Below are 19,938 nucleotides of genomic sequence, written 5' to 3'. Positions count from 1 at the left end.
GAAATTTGTGTAAAAAATAGTAAGTTTTTTAACACTGATTTTGAAACACATTAGATGTAGGTTTCTGTTCATTTTTTATAGCATGTTAATTTTTCATGTTCATGAACTCTTTAATGAATGCTATTTTTAATGTTACTCCTTTTATAAAGGAATTTATTGCATAACTTGGTAAAAACTCTAAGCATATTAAATAATATAAGGCATATACATCTCTAGAATAGGACCACCATCTACATTTCCTAAGATATTTTCATATAAATGATTTTACAATAATAAGATCTGCTGTATTTTGTATTAAATGAGCTTGAAAAAATTTATTGAGTGTTAGTGGTGGACAAGCTGGAAAAAAAAAAAAAACAGCTGATATTTTGTTCTGAAGTAATTGTTACTTGATCAAAAACTGTATCATGGGTAGCTTATCTGCTAACAGTTTCTTTAAGGTTAATGTTTGGACTGATATGGATGTAGGTATTATTTTCCATGCATATTGACAAATTTTCAATAGCTATATCTTTAACATTTAATACTGCTACAGCATGCTCATGTAATTTTTCTGTTGCTGCTGCCATTTTATTTGAACTGACCTAGATAATTTTGTATTTTTGTTATTACATTTCTATCTGCTTTAAATGTACTGGAATTTCTTTTAGAAATAAAGCACTTATTTTGGGACATTTATTAACTGATAATTGCATTTACTTGTTTTTTTCTATTAAATTGCAGTACTTTTCCTGTGCAAAGCTCTTATCTATTTTTTTTTTTTTTAGCTAGAATAGTTAATGAAACAGCATTATCATAATTTAGAAGTTTGCATAATTAATTAACTGTGTGCTTATTAATGTAACTGTATATATTTAAATAAATCTCAGTGTAATAAGATATCATTATCAGTTTTGATTAAAAAAAAAAAAAACTATGAAACTTGAAATTAATAACAAATTTTTAAAATGCTACATTTGAATTTTTAAAATTACTGATTTGGATGTGAACTGACCCACAAAAACATGAATTTTATAAGCAGAATATTTTTCTTGACAAGTGCAGTATGTTATAACCATGCCAAAAATATAAAAATCAACTTAGTTCGATATAAAAACTAATGAGTAATGTTTGATGGATTCACTGAGTGATGTGTACAAACAGAAATTTGATAATGAAAATCAGAGATTGTCTGTATTGGAATAAGAATCATTGTTCTTCTCATGCAGATTACCTATCCTGGTTAAATTAAAGGATACAAGTGCTGTGAATGAAACTTAAAACCCCTACAATCAGCACTTTTGTCTAATCCTTATACAATATACTAAAGCAACACAGAAAGTAATTCCTGGTTGGTCCTGGTTGGTTATAAATCACACTTCTTTAAGAAGAGTGGATTTATAACCATGTAAAGATACAGTTGTCATAAATGACCATAAAGAGCTTATATGTAAAAAGTTGTTTATGAGACCCTTATTGTCTTTGGAAAAGTATAATACAGGTTACTTTTTCTGAATTGATCTCCAGTTTACCATACTATATTTAGATAACCAGGTGGTGTTAGGTTAAAATTACTATGAAAATTAAAAACTAGAATCAGACTTAAACTACCCCAAACATAATAAAATCTAAGAGTTTTATTTAATGAAAAGTTTTTGTTTGTTTTTTTAATAGTTTTTTATTTGCTTTCATAGTTGATATATATATTTTTTTCACGTTGACTATTATATGCTGAAATTGCATAGGATATCGCATAATGAATATCTTCTTTTTTTTTTCTCCTTTTAATGTAATGACTGTAAAGAATGAGAACACATATCCTTTTATGTACTTTCTCATTCAATAGTATTGTTTTTAGATCAAAATGAGTTGCAACAGGCATCAAGAGTTTTAGAAGAAGCAGCAACTCAAAACTTTGTAAGTTAATTTTTTATTCTCAAAGATTAATTAAAGCTATTTTTCTCTTTTATTCTCTATTTGTTTATATTTTATCTCTCATCTCAAGTCAAAATTAAGTCATAAAGTAGTTTTGAAGCTTTGCATAAAAAAGTATGATTTCAAGAAGAAAAAAAATCTTTTATTATCTTTTATATTCACTAAAATCTTTTATTATCTTTTATATTCACTAAAATCTTTTATAATCTTTTATGTTCACTTATTAACTTACCATGTATCTTGATATATGGTAAGTTAATAGTTTTTTGTTTTTTAAATACAGCAATAATGTTCTGGTAATCTTAGATATTAATACTAATATTCTGTTTATATTTTTTTACAGCCACAATTTTTGGTTGCATTATCTGAGCTTGTTGCTAATGTGAATGAGATGCCTATTATTCGCCAAGCTGCAGGCATTCAATTGAAAAATTGCTTGGTAGCAAAAGATCCATCATTAAGGCAAGTTTACCAACAGAGATGGTTTGCTCTTGAGGAAAACATCCGATTGGCAGTTAAAAATAAGGTTTGTAATAATTGTTTTATTATAAACAAATAAATTTTCATGATTTAACTCACAATTTTGATTCTTTTGAAATATGATTTTTTATTTGTGTCAATCTTTTTTACAAAATGTATATGGAAAGTTAAAAAATTTTTATCATAGCTAATAAGTAGGATTGTTCTTAACTTTTTTTTTTTTTTTTTTTTTTTTTACCAAACAGATGATTAAAGAGCACTCAAATTATTGATTTCTCAAATAACTATGAAAAAAGCAATAATAGAAGCAATACTTAACTTCCAACCTCTGAAATTGTAATCCAAGCCTTTGAAAAATAATGTAGATAGGTTATAAGGTTGTAATATAAAATAAGTGATAAACACAGCACTCATGTCTATATAGGTAAAACAGGTATACTAGTAAAAGATTAATAGTATATGGTGAGTTACATTGTTATAGCATTTAAAAATTCAAATATTTGTTGGCTTTTAATTTTGAAAGAAAATAGGGGATAGACAGGAAACCGTTTGCAAACAAAAAACACTTATGATATTTTCAAAGACTTAAGCTCATTCTATGACACAGAAGAGAAATAATTATTGTTCTCAGTTCTTCCGTTTTGAAAAAATATGTTGTCAACTTCTGAAGTAGAGGAAACAAGGTTCAAGATTTTTATACCCATCAATATCATGTACAATGTCATGTACTATAATTGATAATATATTAGTACAATTATATACAAATAATAATCTCAAAATTGATTTTTTAACACACAAAATGTGTTGTATATTATGCATAATGCAATATAAAGTTTAAAATTTTAAATAATATAAGTATGCAGAATATGTATTAAACAAATTATTTAACAAAATTGATATATTAACATGGTGCTATGTGTGTAAATTGCTGTCAAAATGCTGTCAAATGCTTGTTGTGAAAGAGTATAGTTAACACTATTCAGATTGAAATAAGTTCACATTTATGCAATAAGTGTTACTATATTGCATCAACATGTAGCAGCATTTAAATATTGTTTAATAGAACTGAAATTTTCTATAGTATTTTGCTATCACTAGGTGAAACATTGTGCCCTTGTCTAATAAAATAAAAATGTCACATACTAATCTTAATGTGAAAAAAGCTGTTGTTTTTTTTAAATCATTTTTTGACATTAAACAAAGATTTTTTTTATTTTTTGTTTTGTTTTTATTAATTATAAAAATATAAAATAAAGTAAAAAAGCATTGTAAAAGTAATAAAATTTCAGTAAATATTAAAGGTTTTACCAAATATTTGAAGATAGTAGATTAAAGAAAATGGATAAATTTAATATTTGGCTTATCAACTTCAGATTCAGTTTCACAATTGTCACTTGGCTCATCAGCCACAGCTAATTAGGTAGATTTAAAGTACTGCACTGTTATCATGGATCATGATAATTCCAACCTAGCTGACTCAGGAACGCCACTTAAAAAGGGTGACAGCGTACAAATAAGGCACCCTGTGATGCAAATTTTGAAATCTTTTTATTTTGTTCTTTAAATTTTTTATTTTTATTTTTTTTATATTTCATATGAATGTTCAAATTGAAGGAAATTTTGACTTCAAATTTTGACTGCGCCAATAAGCATACCTGTAGAATGAGAACCACTCTATATAATTTGATAAAATTATATAGAGTGGTTCTCAACAAAATATCCTTAAATATATCTTTCATATATTAAGGGATATTTTAGGTGGGAATGAGTTATTGATATCACTATTATTGTTTAAATGTTTCCTCTACTATTATCAACTGCTTTTTCTCCACTTCTTTATAGAAGCCTTGTTTTTCCACCAATTTTTATGACTTGTTAATTTATATTTAATATGATCTTTATGTCACCAAATAAGAAAAATACAGATAAACTCAAATAAAAGAAGACATTGAAATCCTTAAGTTTATAACTGAAAATTATAGATAAGCTCTTAAAGATCAAAGAGTAATTCCATATCAACTTTATATTGGGGAAGATAAAATTTGTTTTCCATCAGTGGAACATTCTTTACAATCAAAATCACTTTCTTCAAGAAACAGACATTTTAGTTCCTTTTCAGTCATTGCTGCAGTTAAGATCATTTTAGGTTTCCTTAAAGCAATTTTACTTGTAGATTTACTACATACATATTTATAACTTGAAGACAGAACATTGCTTCTATCCAACTGCATCACATTTCTGACTTTTTTTTTTTTTTTTTTGCAAATACACTTGGGTTTACAAAAGAAAAATCTTTGATTTGCTTCTTTTCTCCTTTTTGGTATCTCCAGGCAAAAGAATAAAAACAGGTGTATGTTTTTATTATTTATGAATGCAACAGGTGTATGTTTTTATTATTTATGAATACAACAAACAGACTCCTTTTCATCGCGTGCCTAGATTTTGCAATAAGATCTTTTATGATGTCAGTTTATGATTTCTTGATCTTTTATTGATGGAAAAAGACCAGTTTTTCAATGCTCTTTAACTTCTTGCATCAAAAAATTGCTTTTTCTAACTTAAACCTATTTTTCCATTGTGCAGACAGCAACTTTAACTCTTTTTTTTTTAATATTATGGACAACAAATAGAAAGTCTTAGAATACAAATCTATTAATTTTTAATTCATTTTTTAAAAACCTTTTTCAATATTTTCAAAAAACCCATGTGGTTTTTTGAAGAGTACATATGATGTGGTTTTTGTGGTATATTGTGTTCTGCAAAATATAAGTTAGTAGTGATACAATCATCCTAAGAGAATTATATTATAACTAACTCCTGCAAAAAATCACATCTGAATCAAAAATCACATTACAAACTGTTCAGATATTATGGCCAATTTAGTCCAAGTGGCTTTAAAGTTGCATAACTAAAAATATGGTTAACTTTAACAGTTTAGCAAAGGAACATATGCAACACTTAAGAAACCATAACTACCAGGAAAAACCCCATTTAGGAGTATCTTTCTAAGCCAAAAAAAAAAAAAAAAAATTTCCCCCAGAAAAAAATTCTAGGTCCTCCTACTTTCGTATGATTTTTGGGGTTCAACCATCATTAGGAACAAAATAATGTTTTTCTGCACTAGTCAGAATTCATATTAATGCACATCCATCTGACATAATTTCTTTGGAAATTATTGTTCAGTTATTTCATAACTTGTACATCATGTATTTTTATTTTAAATTGAAATTTGACAGCTGAATCATTATTTGGCAATTAAAAACATTGTTTGATTTTCACTGTGTATTGGCATAGTTGTTTCCATAATCATCTTTTATAACAAGTTTAAGGTAATTGTAACAAATAGTATTATCAAGTTTTACATAAGAATGAAAGTATACAAAGTATTTATTAAATAAATCAAAACTGAAAGATTGTTGAATTGGCAAACTTTTGGGTAGCAAATGTCATATAACTTCATATACAAATAGAAAGTCATGGTTGATTAAATGGAAAAATCATTAAAAGAATTAGTTCATCAGGCATTAAAGAATGTTAGAATTGCAAAAAATACTAATATGCCAGAGACTAATTCTATGTAGTTTTAAAAAACTTCTTGAAGCATTTAAATTTTCAGTCATATTTTCAAAGTTTTGTTCTTTTACACCAATAATATTATCTTATTGCAGGACCCACAATGTATATGATTTCTTTACTCTCCAAAAAGCTAAGTTTGTTGATGCTTTACTCACAAAAGAAGCTCAGAGGTTTTGCATGAAGTGTTTGGTATGTTCTTTTGATAATGGGGACCATATTAGACATTAATGTCATTTGTTTAGCTGTTGACTCTGAGAAGTTGTTTAAAATAGATTTTTCTGAATACAAGGGTGACAAAGAATAAAGCATGGTCAAAGTTTAATTGCACTACGTTTAAAAGTATATAAAATCAGATCTAGAAAAAGTAAGAAATTTTTTTTGCAATACAAAGAGCAATAAAATGGTTATTAGATTTATAGCAAACTACAGGCCTTTTTGACCACCATTCTATGCTTGAAATGAATAAACAGATTAGCACCACATTTCTTAGCAACTTCATATAAAAGCTTTATCTAAGCATTCTTAAATTTTGGAATTGTGTCACATTTCTTATGTTACTGTTTGTAATTTATCTTTTGCAATTCTAGAAATGTTTTTATTTTCAAAGTAGAGCTGGTCCATTCCTTTCTTTGGTCATTTTTTTGGTTCATTTAGATAATTGCATAGAATTTATGGTTAATGTGAGCTAGACAGTATTGTAGAAATCATTACTTGGTACCTGATCTGGATCAACTGGGCAATAAGTTTGATTGTCCAATAATAAGGGTCTGCATTTGCTATGTTTTTTATTTTGAACAATCCCAATCATATTTTTCGATTTAGAAATTTCATTCCAAACTATCGCGAACAGACACTTTTGATGTCAAAAATTTTTTCAAACGATTCCAATCACAAACAAGCTTTCCAAACTTTAACAAGCAGTAACAATCTAAATTTTATTTAACTAAAATATATTATGTTTCAAATGAAATTTATTTTTAGTCAAATTAGTATTCATAAATTTTATTTAGAAAGCTTGGTATCATAAAGAAGATTTAATTCAATAGAAAGTTTAAAGTTTCTCATAAGAATTTACTTGAATGGTAGCAATGTAAAGTGTTTTTGAACTTCAACAAAGATTGATGTAGAGCCAAGCCAGTTGAGCCAGTTGGTCTAGGTTGAGTTCCAGAACTGGATGAGAATTTGTAGCTGGACCTGTTGCTGGCGGTTCAGTTGTAGTTGCATCTTAGCAATAGAATCGTCTTCAAACTTCATAAAAAAGCTCCACAAGAACAAATTTTTAGCTTGTGGCACGTTGAGCAGTTTATCAGAAAAGTTTTTGAAATTTGTAAACTAAACATTTTTGACAGGAGCTTAGTTTTTCATGTTTTCAAAAGTTGTTAAAATTCAAAAGGTAATGCTCCTTCCCGAAAAAATCATAAAAATTATTTATATAGCAATTTAAATTATTAAACTGCTAATTTTGTTCTAATGACTAGTTTTTACTAGTTATTAGAACAAAGTTAGCAGTAATTAGATAATGGTTTTAACTAGCAATAACTAGTTTTACTAGTAATTAGAACTAATTACTTCTAAAAAGTCTACTATCCTAGTGAAAGGTACTTGGAGTCTTGATAATAACTGATTAACACTCATGGTTCTGAAATTTTTTTTATTGAAATCAGAAGGTTTGAGAAAAAAATAAAAACAGTTTATGAAAGATTCACAAGAGTAAAAGTAAAAAAGTTCGTTAAAATTTGTAAAGTTCCACTTTTGCTTGCTAAACCTCGCTAAAACTTTAGAAAAATCACATGAGTTTGTTAAGTTCGTTAAAGTTCCTTAAAAATGCTTGTTTGTTAAAACTCAAATTATAACAAACTTAACAAATTTTTGATCATATGACTTGAATGATTGCGATCAAAGTCCAAAACTAAGCAGGTGTATTTGAAACGATTTTGTTGTAATTGGTCAATTGCTATTCTCGTTAAATTTGTGGTCATCTGAAGCAAACGCATACCCTTATCCCATAATAAAGAACTTTTCACTATTCTTTTTGATCTTTCTCATAATTTGGACTAAAGACCTTCATTAGAACAACGTTAGCAGTTTAATAATTTAAACTGCTATATAAATAACTTTTATAATTTTTTCGGGAAGGAGCATTACCTTTTGAATTTGGTTTATAATATCTTCTCTACATTCACCACACTAATTTTCAAAATTTTGAATTTACAGGCTGTTAAATATTCACCAATTTTTGGTTTGTGAATGTTATGGTTCTTCGTATTCTTCAAATGTTTACAAGTTAAAGCGGACAGTTGCTAACCTAAGTTTTTCAAGTAATCAACTTTACCAATACCAGCATGTTTCAATATTTGTTGAATTTTCATTTTTTTTTCATTTGATTATTCTTCAAGAAACGATGAAGAATTCTCTTATCATCTATTTGACTTCATGTTGATTGCGATTGTAAAACCAGTTATGATTTAACAAATTAAGTTAGTAGAATGATACTCAAAAAATAAACAGATAAATGGTTTAGTAATTTTTTGAAGCTAATTAAACAATAAAACCTTGACCACTCTTTGCTCTTCGCTTAATATTGCAACTATACAAATTAATGATTTTATTAATATAGTTTGTAATAGGTTGAAAGATTTTCATATGTTTAGGTTCAGAGTTTACAGAGCGCATTACATAAAAGTTTGCTTTACTACTAAATTTACAATTTACTGACCCATAAGTCATTTTTGATTTTCTCAGGTGACATAAAATGTGTTGATATGGTACAAAATGTTGTAAAATATATCAACACAGAATGGTGCAGATAAAGATTTACATGTGAGCTTGCAATTCAAAGGTTAAATAAGGCTGAAGCAGATGATTTGATATATGAACTTGATAAGAAATATATTGCTGAAATATAGATTAGATTTCACAGAATCAATATGTTGCCTATATGTATGACAATGACTGGTAGGTTGGTCTAATTGAGAATTTGAATGATAAAAAGAAATATATTAACATATCTTTTGTGCACTCTCATGAGTCTACACAGTCTTTTGATTGGTAATAGTTTAGTGATAAATATTTTACACATATAAATTATGATTTAATCACTCTAACACCTCTAAGCACCATTACTGGATAGCTATCTTTTATTGCTTATAGCTATAAGCAATAAAAGAAGATCCAAATTTGTTAGTATAAAAGTTATTTTTATTTATTTTTTTTGAAATTTTTTTTATTTCTTCCTTAAACATGGGTAATTCCGCATCAAATCACCCAAAATCTAGAAAATTTTGAACCATGGGTCCTCAAATTTTTTAAAAACTTCTTCGGCTGTTGCATCTTAAAAAGAAAAGTTAACACATAAAATTTTAGCTAAAAATGTTGAGCGGGGTTGACAAGATACTGCAATTTTAATATTGACCTGGTTTCCCAAAATGACCCGGTTTTCATAACATTCTGAAAAAACATTTTTCTTAAAAAAATTAGAAATAAAAATGGCAAAAATATGAAAATAAACATATATGTTTTTTTGATGCTGAAATCAATAAAAGCACTTAAAATGCTCAAATGTAAAAGGAACATGCTTAAAAGTTAATAAAACAACTAGTTTCTATAAACCAACTTTGGGGCCCGATATCTCAAAACACCCCTGTTAAATTTTTTTTTTTGCTGTTAATGTTTTCAACTGCTTATAATCTTACTAGGTACAAATAATCTAACTGGAAAAACAACTGAAACATATGGAAATTTAATTTCAAAGATCTATTACTTTTTCAACAAATTATTTTAAAAAACTTGCAAATAGAATTCTGTAAAATATTATATTTAGTTTATAGACTCCTTTAAAAAAAAAAAAAAAATTTGTTATATTTAAGGAAGTCTTAATTATATGATAGCTTAGTTATTTGATCTTAACAACTGAAAAAAACATCCTGTTTTATTTTTATATAAAAGCTGAATAAGTGTGATATTGATGTGCATTTGTTTTTAAAATTTTGACAACTATTTTGTAAAAGTTTATAATAACTAGTTTGTAAAAAGTTCAGTTGTAAAACAACGTTTATTGGTAAATTTTATTTAAATTTTAACAAATTAACAATTTCATATATATATATATATATATATATATATATATATATATATATATATATATAGAAGATACAGCGAAGGATGACAGCTTTGTTGGTACTTAAAGTTTCATACCGGTGTGCCGGCAATCATCAGCCAAAATACATAATCATTAAATTTTAACTTCGAGAAAATTTCTTTTTAAAGTTTGCATACTTTTGTAAGTAAAACAGGTCGATTAATTACAGATGTTGTAACAATGAGCTTCTAAAAAATTCCCATTAAAAGAGCATTCATTTCAAGCGTAAAACACATAATACATAATCTTATGTATTTTGGCTGATGATTGCCGGCACGCCAGTATGAAACTTTAAGTACCAACAAAGTTGTCATCCTTCGCTGTATCTTCTATGTAATTGCTCTTGCCAGAAGGCTATTGAGCACTCTCGAGTGAAGAAGTCTTTTACTAATCACAAATGTATATATATATATGTAGATTGTATATATATATATATATATAAATATATCTATAAAGAAAATTAACAATATCTATCAGTGTAAAAAATTATACAACAGAGGGATTCTGAAAAGGTTTGAATTATTTCTATACCAAAAATTTTTCCAATCTGTCTAAATTACATATATTCACTGATGGTTGTGCAGGACAGTACAAAAATTGTAAAAGCTTTTACAATCTATGCCAACTAGAAAGTGAATTTGACCTTAAAGTTGAATGGAACTTTTTTGCCATGTCCCATGGAAAGTCACCATGCAATGGGATTGGCGGTACTGTAAAAAGGTTAACAGCACAAAAAAGTTTAAAACGACCATACAGAAACCAAATTCTCACATCAGAAGCTATGTATGAATTTTGTATTGAGAAAATCAAGGTTGTTAACTTCATTTACATTAAGGGATTGGCCTTACAATGCAACATGAAGAGCAAAAAGAAAGGTACACTGGTGTAACAACTCTACCTGGCACTGGTAGCTTTCATCACTTTATACATCTTGGAGATAACAGGGTTGGGGCAAAGAGGTGTAGTACGGACATTAATTATTCAATAATCCACAATCTTAAAAAGAAACAAGATATATTTCAATTGATACTTTAGGTTGTTATGTAGCTGTAGTATGTGATGATAAGTGGTGGATCGGCATTGTAACTAAAACCAACCTAGAAGAAGTTGATGCTAAAGTTAAGTTTCTTCACCCAAATGGTCCATCAATCTGTTTTAACTGGCCTGAAAGAGACGACTACTGTTTTATTCCCAACACCAACATATTGAAAAAACTATCTGTTCCACAAGCTTGCTCTAGTTCCCATAGAAACTATGTGTATGAAAATGCTGAAATAGAGGAAGTACAAGTAAAATGGGAACAATATTGTAAGCTATTACAAACACAGTCAAAATAACTTACATCTTCGATACCTTTAAAAATCTTGTATATTTAAGTGACTTTTTAAATTACAATTAACTTATTTTTATTTTATTTACAAATATTTTTTGGGAATTTCGTGAAAAAGTAATAGATCTTTGAAATTAAAGTTCCATATGTATCAGTTGTTTTTCCAGCTAGATTTTTTGTGCCCAGTAAGATTATAAGCAGTTGAAAATATTAACAGCAAAAAAAAATTTGGTTTATAGAAATTTGGTTTATAGAAATTAGTTGTTTTATTAACTTTTAAGCATGTTCCTTTTACATTTGAGCATTTAAGTACTTTTATTGAACTCCGCATAAGAAAAAACATGTTTATTTTCATATTTTTGCCACTTTTATTTCTTATTTTTTTAAGAAAAATGTTTTTTCAGAATGTTATGAAAACCGGGTCATTTTGGGAAACCAGGTCAATATTAAAATTGCAGTATCTTGTCAACCGCTCAACATTTTTAGCTGAAATTTTGCATGTAATATTTTTTTGTAATTAGGAATAATGTGTCAAAATATAACACAAAAGGAAGACACATGGTTCAATGGGCTGGGTGATTTGATGTGGAATTACCCACACACAAATATTTAGATCTTACTAAAAGTTGGCTATTTCCTTATCTAAAGACAACAGCAACATCATTTTTTAATCAGAACATCTGATAAAAGCTACTTTAAAGAAAGAATTGAAAATTTTTTTTTAGATACAATCATGATATAATATATTTTGTTAAAAATGTAAAAACTTTACCTTTTAAAAGTTTTTTTTTTATAAGCATTAAGCATTGTCCATGAGAATGTGGTTTCAAATGTTTTATTTTATTATCTTTGGATTAAAAGTACTACTACTAAAAGATGATTGCTTCATAAAAGTATAGACAACACCTTTGTCATTTTTGAAGTAGAGCATTTTCTAAAATTACAAAACAGTAAATTGGTTCATATTAAATTTGAATATCTCAATCACTTTGAATTGGGTAACCAAATTTCATTGAGTTCTTTAACTGTACCATGTTTCAACAAAATTGAAAAGGTATAATTAAACAGTTTTATTGAGTTAATAGAATTATTCCAAACAAAATTGATGAAAATCTGTTGTGTAAAAGAAAAATAATTACTAAATAAAAATATGATTGCTGCTCTCTGAAGCAATCACTATGGATGTGATTATGCTATAACAAATTTGGTTTTAAAATACTTAATCAAATGATAGGTGATGAAAAATAGAATTTCACATTCTAGTATTTTATTAGGATATATCTATATGCTTTCTTAGATCAACCTATTATGTCAATCAGTTTTAGTCTTATCTTAAGTTATATTGTTTTGAATTTCTCAAAGTAATTTTGTTTAGCTTTTATTTGTTTATTTCTTAAGGTTTTCTCAGCCTTGGGAACAGAAACATCAAAACCATCATCAGCAGCTTCTTGCATAGCTGGTATAGCTGGAGCAGAGCTACCCTACAATTTATGGCCTGATCTCATGAAAAAACTCTGTGAGAACACAGAAGTAATTGAACAAAACTCAGACGCATTAAAAGAAGCAACTTTGGAAGCAATTGGATACATCTGCCAGGATATTGATGCTCAGTTTTTAACAAGTTATGCTCCACATATACTTAAGTCAATTGTCAATAGAATGGGGAATGATGAGCAAAAGTAAAACATTTCCAGATTCTATTTATATGTTAGAAAAGCTTTTGCATCTCATTTAAATGATCTTTGCACTTTTAAATGTGGTCTCTAATTTGTTGTTTATATACCATTCTTTGATCATTGTTAAAGTTTTAAGGGAGACCGGGGCTAGTTGGCTACAGGGGGTAAGTTGGCACACTATGTTTAACTTTGGAATTTTCCACAGAAATTTCCTAAATTCACATGGAACCTTCCTACTTAACTAATTCATCTTTCAATGTAGTATCAGGGCTATGAGCACATCTGCATAGAACTTATAGCGATTTTTGTGTTTTTTTTTACTAATTTTGTAATTTTTGTAACAATATTACTTTTTCAATTTTAAAAAGCAACAGCATTACCTACAATTAAACTCAAATAGATGAAAGTGTTGTATGGTTCACTCTAATCAGTCACATTATATGTTTCTTAATACTTCGATTTATAGGCCATTTTGTCACCAAAAAGCTTCTAGGGTTAGTTGACACAATGATCGCAGGGCTAGTTGGCAACATGGACCTACTTACAATTTTTTGCATTGGTCATAAATTCAATAAAGTTATATAACACTGCAGATCTACAGACATCCAAAACTATAAAAGATAACTAGACAGGTCTGTAAATTCTAAAAATATTACAAAAAATGCTGTTGATGCTATTTTTATAGAAGGAAATTCTATTTGAACAGCTTAAGAGCAACAAAAATTGAGTTAAAAAAAAAATTATTGGATAAAAATTAATAGTTTTCATATAAAAAGATGTACTTAAAAGAGAGGCTTAATGTTACTAAATTTGTCTCTTTTCATTTGATGAGCCAACTTACCCTGAGAGTATAGGCAACTTACTCCAGACCAGGGTAACTTGGTACATAATTTTTGTTTGTTTTGGAGGCCCTTTTTGGGCCACAAATTTTTTTTTTTTTAATGTTTGACACTTGAGCGTGCTTGCCAAATTCACATTCTTTTGAACTGCAGTTTGATATCTTCAAAAAATTTCACCCAGAAATGCATAGAGCTCAAAAACTAAAACTGTAGCCAACTAGCCCTGGTCTCCCTCGTATGCATACCTTTTAATATTTAAAACAAATAATTACACAGTTAAACTTGAACTTTCATAATCAATACCCAATATTGCATTTATGCAAAACTCTTATATTAAAAATTTAAACCTAGTAATATAAGACATGGTTTTTTGAACTGTAATCTAGATTAGAGTAAGATTATATTAAGCGTTTTTTTCAAAACATTCTGTTAAAACTTAATTGTTTCAAATCACTGACTATCTAAAAATTATACAAGTTTTTGATTTTTATTAGACTTAAAAAATAATTTTATAGCAAGTAAAAACACCTCTTGCCTACTGAAATCCTGAAATTTAAATAAAATTAACTAAATATTTGAAGCTTTCACTATTTTTTATTATGTAGTACAAATATTCGTTTTGCTGCCACAACTGCATTTCTCAATTCTTTGGAATTTATTCGAGGCAACTTTGAGAAAGAGGTTTGTTTGTTTGTTTTTTGTTTTCTTTTACAGTTAAAATTTAAACCTCAGAACTTTTTATAAGATTCTTGTAAAATGTATTGTTTAACCTATTTAGTATAATTTATTTCTACTATGTTACTTTTGTTATTGCTATGTTTCTTCCATTATCACTATAGGCAGACAGAAACTACATTATGACTATTGTGTGCCAAGCTACATTATGTTCAGAGAAGCGAGTAAGAAAGTTGTTAATTGAAAAATACATTATTTTTTGAGAAAACTTTATTGAAAAAAGAAAAAGGGAAAGCTAAAATGTTTGACTTGTCTTTGAAAATTTGCATAATACCTAAAATAAATTTGAGATATTTGAGTGCTTAAAAATTACTAAAGAACAAACAATCCATGGTTAGTATAGGAAATACAGTGTTTACAGCTGATTAAGTTTTACATATCACACCTAAAATACGTTCCAAATTTCTTCCATAGAACTATTTACTTTTTTTTCAGTATATCAATCAACAAATATATTTCTTAGTAATTTTTTTTTTTCTTTCTTAAAACTGTTTGTTAAGAATATAGTTGTTTTATGGTGGACATCATGTTGAAAACTAATATATAAAGAGATATTGAACAGTCTAGTTACTTTTAAAAATTGTGTGAGTGGTTCTTTTTTAATATATATTTTAGGTTGCTGTAGCTGCTCTTCAATCCCTCGTTAAGATTGTTTCATTATATTATGATTATATTGAAGCCTATATGGGTCCAGCACTTTTTGCTGTATGCTTTTTTATTTTATTTTTTTAAAGATTTTTATATTTTTCCTTTTTTATTCTACCACTGATGGTAAAGTAAATCAATTGATCAATATTGACTAAAAAGCTTGACCTAAAACCAATTTTAATATAGCAGTTTAAAAGTATGTAGAAAAACCTTTCCATAACAACTAATGTGCCAATTTCTTGAATAAATCTGGCGTTGATTAAAAGCTGAAGTTATTTGATAGTTTATTTCATACCTCAATATAGATGACTACTATTGGCTAATTTAAACGAATACTAAAGCAAGACCATAGGTTAGTTAAGGTTAAATCAAATTAGAAGAATCCCCCAAAGTTAAAGCTAAAGAATCTTTTCTTAAGTAATATTTTTGATGTTGTTTCCATTTAAATTAAAAGTTGCAGATGTTTCCTTATGTAAAACTAAAATAAGCAAGCAAATAATACTTTTTAAATTTTACTAGATTACAGTAAATGCTATGAAAAGCTCTGAAGATGATATAAAATTACAAGGCATTGAGTTTTGGTCATCAATTTGTGATGAGGAGGTTGATCTAGCATTAGAAGCTGCAGATGCAGAAGAGGCTGGTTCTGCCCCACATTCATATAGTCGTTTTTATGCTAAAGGTGCTCTTAAAGAAATTGTTCCCTTATTGTTAGAAACATTAACAGCCCAAGAAGAGCATGACGATGATGAGGATTGGACTCCACATAAAGCTGCTGGTGTCTGTTTAATGCTATTAGCTTCCTGTTGCTCAAATGATATTATTCCTCATGTCATTCCATTTATACTCCAAAATATTTCTAATGCAGATTGGAGGTTTAGGGATGCTGCAGTTATGGCCTTTGGTTAGTCAGATAATTTTTTTTGTTGATATTATTTTTTTTACTTTTATATTCAAATGCTTGGAAATAGGTTTTAAAATTACCATCCTAGTTCAAATGCTTGAATGTTTGCATATTAAAATTTCTAATTTATTGTTAACTAAAGACAAAATGAATGTGGATTTTTTCGTTTTTAGCAACTGATTTATTAACTTAATTTTAGGGATTATCTGAAGCTCTAGTAGCAAATTATATATTATAGTTAATAGATGAATTAAAACAAATAAAAAGTAGTAGTTAAAAAGATTTTTTACTATATATGTATATATAGAAAGTAATTTACAGGTGACCACCAATTCCATGTCTATTTATTTGCTTCAATTGTGTTGTTTTATCATAAGTTTAAAAGTTTTAAAAATTGTTTAAAGGCTTTGGAGATTATGTAACTACAAATGCTATCTAGCTTAGCCAACCTGGCAAGTATCTAACTGCATTCTGTAAGTCTTAAAAATCAAATAAAAGTTATAACTATAAATACATAGTTTATGATAATTGGTTAATTAATAATAATAAGCAGTTTGATTCCCTCATTACCAAAAATTTTCCACATGATCTTGAAATCTTTAAAATTTATTTTAAGATTTAATCAAGTAGTGTAGTTTTATTTTCTAGGTTCAATAGTTGAAGGTCCAACAGCAGAAACTCTAAGTCCGTATGTTATAGAAGTAAGTAAATACATTCACCTGTTTAATATTTTTTAGATATTTAGATCCCTTTTTAAAAATGTTTTTGGCATATGAGACAGATATAGAATTGGTGTTTTCTTAATTTTAGGGAATACCATATCTTATATCATTGATGTCAGACAATAATATGATTATTCGTGACTCTGTTGCATGGACATTAAGTCGAATTTGTGATCAAGTACCTGAAGCTGCACTGAATCAAGTCAATCTTGACGGACTTTTAAATGTTTTAATAAAGAATCTTGATAGTGAACCACGAGTTGCAACAAATGTCTGTTGGGTAAGTTGCTGATTAAATGCTATAATCACTTAAATAATCTCACTATTGGATTAGAGTTTTAACAGCTGATTGAAGTGTTCAGGTGATAAGTTCATTTAAAAGAGCACTCTAAAAGACAAAAGGTTGAAAAATTTTACATGATTACTTTTTTCCATGAGCATCTTCTGCCTAATTAATCATGTATGCAGGATTTCCTTTTCATTTAATTAAACAGGAATAGGGTTACAAAGTTTCAGTATTTCAGATAATCATTCAGTAGTTTCAGATAATCATTAAATAATTGTTCTACTTCAAAAACTTAATCTTTGTAAGATTACAGAATTCAAATTATTACTTTAAAGAAATCATATTTTGATCACTGTAAGGTTTGTTTCTTCTCAGGTATTTTTTTCACAGCTAACACTGAATAGCTAAGTATATTATGACCATCTGGGATTGATCCTTTGTTGGCTACTTAATTTTCTTGATACCAGTGATTGTAAAAATTTTTTTTCAAGAGCTCTGTTTTTTAAAATAAGCTTTTTATTGAGGAACTACATGATAGCAGACTAGTAAATAAAAAATATTGTTCTAACATAGAATTTTATTATTTACTGAAAAAGCAATATGGCCAAAATGCTAATTTATTGTGCACTCTCAGGAAGCATAGAAATACCTTTGCAGATATTTTGTACTTCCTGAAAGTGCAAAATAAACTGGCACTATAGAAAAAATTAACTTGTAGATAATTATAATACTGATCTTTATTTTACAACTAGTAATATTATATCTGTTTTTACAGTATTGTATTAACTTGAATGTGAAGTTGTGCAACAATTAAGTCTAATTACTCCTAATTTTTGTGAATATTTTTTGGATTCAAATCCCTTAGTTTTTTTTTTTTTTTTTTTTTTTTTATTATTCTTTTTTTTATTTTGTATACTTCAACTTTTTTATTCAGTCTTTTTCAATTTCATTCTCAATATTTTTTTATTAGAGAATGCCAGAGATGGCTCATAAAAACTTCAGTTCAGTTACCCATACAAATCCAGCCTGTGGCTCATATGCTTTTGTTCCTTGCATTTTAAAGATCTTGTTGCTATGAGTTCTAGCATGTCTTTTCTTTTTCCTTTATCAACTCATTAATTGTAGTTTTCCAAATTTATCAATCAATTCCTTAAATGTTTGGAATGTGCCATTGCCCATATCCTGGTAGTACAAAATCTTTTACAATAATATTTGACATGCCAGGTTTTGCTAAACCTGTTCACAGACACTAGAGTGGTGACAAATACTGAAATAAAATAGCACAAGTGTTCTGTCATTTTGAACAATGTTTAGAGGTTGTTCACAGCTTATGAAGTTTTTAAATGCATAATTAATTTAAGACATTTTATTTCATTAGTGTTTATAGTTTAAACTAATAATTAGCATAAATATACAACCAACTAAAAATATAACTGTACAATATAGCTATTAAAGATGTAATATATTTACAAAGTGAATTTATTTAGAATCATTTCCATAATCCTAGAACCTCATTAATTAATCTTTATTCATTTAAATGAGCAATCCTTTCTTTGCTGGTTTGAATTTATCTCTGTTTTGTTGAACAATATTCATTATTATCTCTGTTCTTCAATTTTTGTCAATATTTCATTATATTGGCCCATCAATGCAGCACTGCATTTAGCACAGTCATTAATGACTTGCAATCCTTTAATTCTGATTTTTTGAAAGGCAGAGTTTCAAAAGGTTTCATTTTTAAAAAACAACTTTCTGACTTTTGAAAAAAGCAAACTTTTTAAGAGACAGTTTCAAAAAAACTTAACTTTCTTTAAAAGCAATATTTTGACTTGAAAAATTTCAACTTTTTTATAGTCAAAAATATTTTAAAAAAAAAAAAAGTCTGACTTTTAAAAAAAGCCAGGAGTCAGAACTTTAAAAAAGTTGAGCTTTTTCAAAAAATTAAACTCCTTAAAAGTTCATAGAAATTTGTCTAAATTGAAAAGTAGTTTCTATTTTTCCAATCCTGCTAATGATATAAAAAATAAAGTCAGTTACATGAAGTAAAAATACCTGATTTTTTTGTTATTGTCTACATTATTATGGTAACTAAACTTTTATCTTATGGTATATATTTGTTATATTATCCAGTAAGGTGATGGTGAGGTCACCATTATGGATGATTTTTGAACCTTTAAATGTTTCATGTTTTATTAAATACCAAAATAGAAATTTTGATAAATTGTTTAAAAAATTCATTTTAGGCATTTTCATCATTGGCAAATGCCGCCTATGAAAGTGCACTTGGTGATGATGAAGATGAACCTCAAACATTTATTTTGTCTAACAAGTTCAAGTTTATAATTTCAAAGATTGTTCAGACGGGTGATAGGTATTTTATTATTATTATTATTATTATTATTATTATTATTATTATTATTATTATTATTATTATTATTATTATTATTATTATTATTATTATTATATAGCTTGCAACAAGTTTTAAATTTGCTTTTTGGTTTAATTTGCACCCTTTTTACAATCAGTAAAGTATAGACCATGTATGTAACATTTTGTAAAAAGTTATTTTTCTTGCACACTTTTATATAAAGGATTTTAACCACTTAGTCACAGACATAATTTGAATGCAGTTATTTCATATTTGTGTTGCAACAGGAATGTTTCTGTTATTTAGTTAAAAAAGTCAAAAA

General features: G+C 27.4%; 1 protein-coding gene and 1 pseudogene across 3 annotated transcripts in view; both read left to right on the top strand.

Moving 5' to 3' along the window:
- LOC149883972 (uncharacterized) overlaps positions 1-19,938 on the top strand; it is a 312,658-nt pseudogene that overhangs the window by 199,518 nt on the left and 93,202 nt on the right. The window lies entirely within an intron of this gene.
- Positions 1-19,938, top strand: part of LOC145185452 (importin subunit beta-1-like) — a 47,245-nt gene that overhangs the window by 10,048 nt on the left and 17,259 nt on the right. The window contains exons 2-11 of one of the 2 annotated variants that reach the window (XM_090097253.1): positions 1,838-1,896; positions 2,258-2,440; positions 12,837-13,117; positions 14,559-14,634; positions 14,793-14,852; positions 15,304-15,393; positions 15,856-16,240; positions 16,889-16,941; positions 17,051-17,242; positions 19,492-19,619. In XM_090097253.1, coding sequence (XP_089953379.1) covers positions 1,838-1,896; positions 2,258-2,440; positions 12,837-13,117; positions 14,559-14,634; positions 14,793-14,852; positions 15,304-15,393; positions 15,856-16,240; positions 16,889-16,941; positions 17,051-17,242; positions 19,492-19,619 — 1,507 coding nt within the window. Of the gene's footprint in view, positions 1-1,837; positions 1,897-2,257; positions 2,441-12,836; positions 13,195-14,174; positions 14,635-14,792; positions 14,853-15,303; positions 15,394-15,855; positions 16,241-16,888; positions 16,942-17,050; positions 17,243-19,491; positions 19,620-19,938 lie in introns of both variants that reach the window. The other variant, XM_090097254.1, reaches the window with a different exon arrangement.

Source organism: Hydra viridissima, unplaced genomic scaffold (assembly GCF_058129835.1).
Source record: "Hydra viridissima isolate aposymbiotic clone 2 unplaced genomic scaffold, HvirCarnegie_v1 scaffold_9, whole genome shotgun sequence".
Taxonomy (NCBI): domain Eukaryota; kingdom Metazoa; phylum Cnidaria; class Hydrozoa; order Anthoathecata; family Hydridae; genus Hydra; species Hydra viridissima.
This window is presented reverse-complemented; position numbering and strand designations above follow the sequence as displayed.